At 48.3% G+C, this 7,527-nt stretch overlaps 3 protein-coding genes across 3 annotated transcripts in view; all 3 read left to right on the top strand.

Moving 5' to 3' along the window:
• The window catches only part of get3 (guided entry of tail-anchored proteins factor 3, ATPase), a gene marked incomplete at both ends in the record, with an annotated part of 7,071 nt that extends 4,961 nt beyond the window's left edge, over positions 1-2,110 (top strand). Inside the window, one exon of the mRNA XM_080834577.1 lies at positions 1,991-2,110. Coding sequence (XP_080690703.1) covers positions 1,991-2,110 — 120 coding nt within the window. The remainder of the gene's footprint in view (positions 1-1,990) is intronic.
• Positions 1-7,527, top strand: part of LOC308364918 (histone H1-like) — a gene marked incomplete at its 5' end in the record, with an annotated part of 439,427 nt that overhangs the window by 416,924 nt on the left and 14,976 nt on the right. The gene's annotated exons all lie outside the window — the stretch shown is intronic.
• best2 (bestrophin 2) overlaps positions 3,007-7,527 on the top strand; it is a gene marked incomplete at both ends in the record, with an annotated part of 8,842 nt that continues 4,321 nt past the window's right edge. The window contains 4 exons of the mRNA XM_080834467.1: positions 3,007-3,158; positions 3,490-3,584; positions 5,354-5,587; positions 6,392-6,546. Coding sequence (XP_080690593.1) covers positions 3,007-3,158; positions 3,490-3,584; positions 5,354-5,587; positions 6,392-6,546 — 636 coding nt within the window. The remainder of the gene's footprint in view (positions 3,159-3,489; positions 3,585-5,353; positions 5,588-6,391; positions 6,547-7,527) is intronic.

The following is a 7,527-nucleotide window of genomic DNA, read 5'->3' as shown; positions in this document are numbered from 1 at the left end:
CCTGTGCCCTTTGACCTCTGTGTTCAGACATGATGGTTTCCTTGTGAGTATAGGCCGTGCCCTTAGGCATATCATCCTTAGCATGTCCTTAAGCTTGAAGAAACGTGCCCCTCGATGCGGTCATTTTTTTTTTTAATCTTGTGTAATCATTTGATAATAGGTGAATAGATCAAAATATCTTGCTTAATCTGGTCAATTAACTTCCTACTCTGCCAAATGGCCGAGGACCCGTTGCTCGATTTCAAGGAGGAATGTGTCCGTTAGCAGAGAGCGAATAAGAGAGTCCGCCAGGCTCTCTCTATCTCTCGCGCGCTTTCGCTCTCTCTCGGCGTCGTCATAGAATCGGTCCAAACTCATGAATGTTTTGGCTTTTAGCAAAGCTTCCTGCCCCTGCACCTCCTCCAGGGGTCAGGCCCAGTCCCATAGCGCCTTGACTACCAGCATCCAGGGGTAGGCTGTGTTTAAGAAGTACCAGCATCCAAGAGGGGTGGCTTTTGTTTTAGGGGAGGAAGGGAGGGAGGTGGGGGCCGGTCGTCACTCTCCACTCCCAGTCTCCGCTCTCTGCCTGTGTGGAAGACACGAGGAGCTTCGCACCCCGCCTGGGCCAGATTAGCTTCTTCATCATCATCATCATTACCATCATCATCATCATCATCAGTTAAACAGTGTCTATCTGCAAGTTTTATTTGATTGTTCCTTCTTGTCCAAAGAGGTTTACGTTGAAGCAGACCAAACCCTTCCCCATCTCCACACAGTACACCACCTAGAAGCTTCTATGGCTATTCTCTGAAGGTTCTGTCCTGCGCACATTAGGGGCAGTGGTTTAAATAAATAAATAACAGCACAACATGCAAAATGTCCCTCTTTCTTTCTCTACTCTTCTCCTTCCCCCTCTCCTTCTTTCTCTCTCTCTCTCTCCCCCTGTCCCTCTTTCTTACTCTCCTCCTCTCTCATATCCCTACCTCTCTCTTCTTACTCCTGATCACTCTTTCTCGCTCTTCATCCTTTCTCTTCTCCCTCTCTGTCTGGCTCTCTCTGTCCCTCTCTCTCCTCCCTAACCAGTTCTGTTATAATGCCTTTGCTGTTTAGGTTTTGCCTTTTTTTAAGAGGTGCATTATGTTATGAGGAATAATAGACCATAAATGTATAAAACAAACAAAAAATAAAACACTATCTTGCATCAATGGCTGACTACTTAACCGTTTTTTGTTGGCGGTTTTCAGACAATTTTACTAATTTAGTTATCGCGTTAACAGAACTGTTTTGTTTTATAATGCTAATTATTGATTAATTATTAGTTATATATGTACGCGTGTGACCTTGTCTGAGGCTGTAACGGCTTACAAAATTCGGTAACCTGGCTCATTCCGGAACCATCCTCCGTATGGATCGTAAACAGGCGACGTGAGAAAGTCGTAGGCTTTACTCTAAATGAATCTCTTAATTGGCGCGCTGGTTTGTAGCCTGTCCTGTTGCAAAATAAGGCAATTGTTTTTAAGAGGCTTCCCATCGCGCTGCTGTGATTTCTCAAGCCGACACCAACGCGCGGCTGACGCGACCGTCCATTCCGCCCTACCTGGGCCGAGCCGCGGTGAGATATGCAAGGTGACAGGGTCCGCGGAGCGCGCCTTTCATCGCGGCCTTCGACCTGGACAAACAAGCCGCCCTGCGGAGACAGGGCGAGCGGCTTACATCACGGCCAGCATCGCTGCCCGAGGGGTGAGGAAATTAACTGCTATTGGCGCAACACGTTTGATTCGATACTTTGTTTTCTCGTTTGGATGAGGAGATGTACTGCTAAGTACCCTTTCCTTTAACTTTGCCCTGACACACACACTCACTCTCTTTCTCTCTCAACAACACTCACTCTCTCTCTCTCTCTCTCTCCTCTCTCTCATCTCTCTCTCTCTCTCTCTCTCCTCTCTCTCTCTCTCTCTCTCTCTCTCTCTCTCTCTCTTTATCTTCTCTTCTTGTGTCATTCCTAACCCAGGCAGCCTACTGTACTCCACCGCGCCTGGCTGTCGGCAGCGATCCATCAGCGACTTTGAGCGCACTGTTGCGCGTCCGCCTTGAGCAGCGGGACACTGCGCTAACGAGGCTCCTCGCCTGACTCTCCCCGCGGCGTCTCCGCGCTGCTCCAACCAGCACAGAGCGACCAGCGTGAGGCAAACGGACGCGGGTCAGTAAACACCGCGACGCAGGCTTCACATGCGAGAGCAGGGCAGTGGGGGACGCACCTTCCAAACCGTAACACGCATCTAGCAAATGTATTTATTTTTGTCTTTGGGATAATAAAGTAGATTCACCTTTTTTTCTAAAACTATTCACTGTTTTCGCACTGACAAGTCTTTCTGGAAGGATACTCTTTCCACCTTTCTGTGTGTGTGTGTGTGTGTGTGTGTGTGTTTCACAGAGAGAGAGCGAGAGAGAGAGCGCTTCTGAAAGAGATAGCCCACCCTCTTCTTCCTAGGCAGCCCCACCTTCAAAAGGCGGCACTTGGGGATACGGGTTCCTGGACTGATGGGGTTTGTTCAGGATGAACTGGAAGACTGGACGGATTCATCTATTGTTTTCTATTCCGTGGAATTTCAAAACGTCCGTTGAACTTTAAAGACTGCAGGGAACTTACTGTGATTTACAGTGATACTTACAGCGATACAGAGATACGTTGCTCATGAGGAAAGGCGTAATGGGCTGACGCATATTTGACTATGTTCCCTTTTCAAACTATCTCATGCGACCCGGTGTCTCAGCGACAGGCGAATGTGGGACAGGGAGAGACGAGTCTCCCCCCTCACGTGGCGCACCGTGTGCACGCCTAGGAGTCAGGTCGGTGGGGCTCCACACTTGATTTCCGTTACGCACGCGGACTAAACACAAGGGCGTGAATTGTTATTGTTGAGTCCTAATCTCCACAGGGGCAACGGGGGCTGCCAGACCGGTGTTCGGTAGAGGAACGGGGATCACAAGAAACCCTCGAGACTCTTCGGAGAGAGGACAAGGATCATGACGGTCACGTACACCGCGCGGGTCGCAAACGCGCGCTTTTGCGGGTTCTCCAAGCTGCTTTTGGCGTGGAAGGGTAGCATCTACAAAGTTCTCTACAAGGAGTTCCTTGCGTTCTTTGCCATGTACACGGCCATCAGTATCACATACCGGTGAGCGCCATGGCTTCAGTCGTGTGTGAGTTTACCCATTTGGCGCGCGGCACAGAGTGTGCGTAAATGGACGAAAATTAGTGCTTGAATGGCCGAACTCTAGATCCCGCGATCAGATACTCCATTTATGTTTTGTAGCCTCTTTAGTGTAACCTTGTCACCTAATTAAGGTTCATTAATTCCTTCATCCATCCATTTCATTCAATTGGCTTTTCATTCATGTATCAAATTCACAAATGTCTGATGTCCGATAATGTGTAGTGTGTAGTTTAAAATATTGATAGAAATAGATGTTACATTTGTTGTGTTTGTTTGTCTGTTTTGCCCACAGATTTTTCTTACAGGATGACCAGAAGCGTTCCTTTGAGAAGCTGTCCATCTACTGTAACCATTATGCTAGCCTCATCCCCATGTCATTTGTGTTAGGTGGGTATTCACTCATTCATTCATTCATTCATTCATTCATTCATTCATTCATTCATTCATTAATTCAGTCATTCATTCATTCATTTATGCATTCATTCATTCATTCATTCATTTGTGCATTATGCATTCATTCACTCACTCACTTACTCACTCACTCACTCACTCACTCACTCACCCACTCTCTCTCTCACCCATTCACTCACTCACTCACTCACTCACCCACTCTCTCTCTCACCCATTCACTCACTCACTCACTCACTCACCCACTCTCTCTCTCACCCACTCACTCACTCAATCACTCACTCACTAATTTTCTAAGGTGGGGACTGTTATTACGGTTCTGCTGCTTAGAACATACTCATGGTTCTTCGCTGAACTCCATTAGAATGCCTGAGCTATTGGGCCCACAGCAGATTGTGACTTATCAGTGGAACTAGGAACTTTAGGAACTAAAAAATGGTGGAAATTTAACCAAATAGACTGGGCAGACTTTTTTTTCACAAATGTCTTTATGCCATTAAGTGCATGATGCTATGTTGTCAGTGAGTTGTACTATCATACAGTGGTGTACGCAGGTATGCGGAGTATACCCTCTTATTTTTCAGTCAGCATTGCATATACCCACTTCTCAAGACAGGGCATTTATCCTGTGCTGTATGGGCTGCATAATAAAATGCAAAATTAAGAGTATACCCACTCTCCAGTACACCAGTACACCACTGCTGGGACCAGTACACCACTGCTGTCATAGTCATAAACCGTCAGCTTACTACGGCACCATCCTCACAAACTACCTCTCCGATCCGGTTCACTCCACCCTGATCCGGTTCACTCCTCCCTGATCCGGTTCACTCCTCTCTGATCCGGTTCACTCCTCCCTGATCCGGTTCAGTCCTCCCTGATCCAGTTCACTCCTCTCTGATCCGGTTCACTCCTCCCTGATCCGGTTCACTCCTCCCTGTGTCCCTAATCCGGTTCACTCCTCTCTGATCCGGTTCACTCCTCCCTGATCCGGTTCACTCCTCTCTGATCCGGTTCACTCCTCCCTGATCCGGTTCACTCCTCTCTGATCCGGTTCACTCCTCCCTGATCCGGTTCAGTCCTCCCTGATCCGGTTCAGTCCTCCCTGATCCAGTTCACTCCTCTCTGATCCGGTTCACTCCTCCCTGATCCGGTTCACTCCTCCCTGTGTCCCTAATCCGGTTCACTCCTCTCTGATCTGGTTCACTCCTCCCTGATCCGGTTCACTCCTCTCTTATCTGGTTCACTCCTCCCTGATCCGGTTCACTCCTCTCTGATCCGGTTCACTCCTCCCTGATCCGGTTCACTCCTCTCTGATCCGGTTCACTCCTCCCTGATCCGGTTCAGTCCTCCCTGATCCGGTTCAGTCCTCCCTGATCCAGTTCACTCCTCTCTGATCCGGTTCACTCCTCCCTGATCCGGTTCACTCCTCCCTGTGTCCCTAATCCGGTTCACTCCTCTCTGATCTGGTTCACTCCTCCCTGATCCGGTTCACTCCTCCCTGATCCGGTTCACTCCTCTCTGATCCGGTTCACTCCTCCCTGTGTCTCGGATCCGGTTCACTCCTCTCTTCTCCGGTTCACTCCTCTCTGATCCAGTTCACTCCTCCCTGATCCGGTTCACTCCTCCCTGTGTCTCTGATCCGGTTCACTCCTCCCTGATCCGGTTCACTCCTCTCTGATCCGGTTCACTCCTCCCTGATCCGGTTCAGTCCTCTCTGATCCGGTTCACTCCTCCCTGTGTCCCAGGTTTCTACGTGACGCTGATCGTGAACCGCTGGTGGAGCCAGTACCGGAGCATCCCGCTGCCGGACCAGATCATGTGTGTGCTGTCGGGGGGGCTGCAGGGCGGGGACGAGCGGGGGCGTCTGCTGCGGCGCACGCTCATGCGCTACGCCAGCCTCTCAGCCCTCCTCATCCTGCGCTCCGTCAGCACCGCCGCCTTCAAGCGCTTCCCCACCATCGACCACGTGGTGGAGGCAGGTAGGTGTGTGTGTGTGTGTGTGTGTGTGTGTGTGTGTGTGTGTGTGTGTGTGTGTGTGTGTGTGTGTCTGTCTGTCAGTATGTGTCTCTGTCTGTCTGGTCGAGGCAGGTAGACATGTCTGTGTCTCTGTCTGTCTGTCTGTCTGTCTGTCTGTCTGTCTGTCTGTCTGTCTGGTCGAGGCAGGTAGACATGTCTGTGTCTCTGTCTGTCTGTCTGTCTGTCTGTCTGTCTGTCTGTCTGTCTGTCTGTCTGTCTGTCTGTCTGTCTGGTGGAGGCAGGTAGACATGTCTGTGTCTCTTTCTGTCTGTCTGTCTGTCTGTCTGTCTCTCTGTCTGTCTGTCTGTCTGTCTGTCTGTCTGTCTGTCTGTCTGTCTGTCTGTCTGTCTGTCTGTCTGTCTGGTGGAGGCAGGTAGACATGTCTGTGTCTCTGTCTGTCTATCTGTCTGTCGCTCTGCCTCTTTGTATCTCTGTCTTTATCTGTCTGTATGTATGTGTCTATCCATCTGTCTGTTTGTCTGCCTGTCTGTCTGTATATATGTATGCACTCTCCGAGGCCTACGGGAAGGCTGGAATGGTTGCTATGAAATAGACAAGATAATACACATTGCAATAATCCAACACATTAAAATAAACTATTCTTTGGCCGAGGCTGGATTTATTTTTTACCAGACATAAAAGCACTATTCATTTACAGAAACAGATGTTGTATTATTATTATAATAATAATAACAATAATAATAATTATTTTATTATTAATAATTTATGGCTGTGTAACTGTGGGACTTATTTGTGTTCCTGTCCAGGCTTCATGACGCGAGATGAGCGCAAGAAGTTTGAGGGCCTGCAGTCCCCCTACAACAAGTACTGGATCCCGTGTGTGTGGTTCACCAACCTGGTGGCGGTGGCGCGCTGCGAAGGGCGCATAAAGGACGACTGCACCCTCAAACTCATTTTAGAGGTGAGCTTAAACACCCTCAAACTCATTTTTAGAGGTGAGCTTAAACACCCTCAAACTCATTTTAGAGGTGAGCTTAAACACCCTCAAACTCATTTTTAGAGGTGAGTTTAAACACCCTCAAACTCATTTTAGAGGTGAGCTTAAACACCCTCAAACTCATTTTAGAGGTGAGCTTAAACACCCTCAAACTCATTTTAGAGGTGAGCTTAAACACCCTCAAACTCATTTTTAGAGGTGAGCTTAAACACCCTCAAACTCATTTTAGAGGTGAGCTTAAACACCCTCAAACTCATTTTAGAGGTGAGCTTAAACACCCTCAAACTCATTTTAGAGGTGAGCTTAAACACCCTCAAACTCATTTTAGAGGTGAGCTTAAACACCCTCAAACTCATTTTAGAGGTCAGCTTAAACACCTTCAAACTCATTTTAGAGGTGAGCTTAAACACCCTCAAACTCATTTTAGAGGTGAGCTTAAACAACCTCAAACTCATTTTAGAGGTGAGCTTAAACACCCTCAAACTCATTTTAGAGGTCAGCTTAAACACCCTCAAACTCATTTTAGAGGTCAGTTAAACACCCTCAAACCCATTTTACAGGTGAGCTTAAACAAAACCACTAAAGGTGGACATAGACCCAGTTTAGGGGATTAGGTGTCTGACTCACACAGAATACCAGTAAATACACTGAGCACTGAGGTGAGATGAGATAGCTGCTATTGCATCACCCTCTCGCCCTGACCTAGTCTCTCACTAGGAGTTTCAGTGGTGTGTGCAGGCTGTCATGACTCAATGCCACCAGCAGGTGCAGACTGTCGACTGAGAAGGGGAAGTTTCAGACGAGGTTCGTTATAATAAAGTTGACACCAGGCTGAAGTGTGGTATTTGAGCCACTAGAGGGCAAACGTGCAGTAGATTCTCACTGGGAACTTCCACTCTCTTGTTTTAATGGTGCGGACAGGCTGTCATACCCCACTGCTGCCAC

Source organism: Sprattus sprattus (assembly GCF_963457725.1).
Source record: "Sprattus sprattus genome assembly, chromosome: 1".
In the NCBI taxonomy this organism is placed as follows: domain Eukaryota; kingdom Metazoa; phylum Chordata; class Actinopteri; order Clupeiformes; family Clupeidae; genus Sprattus; species Sprattus sprattus.
Note: the sequence above shows the minus strand (reverse complement) of the source record. Positions and strands in the feature narration are given on the sequence as shown.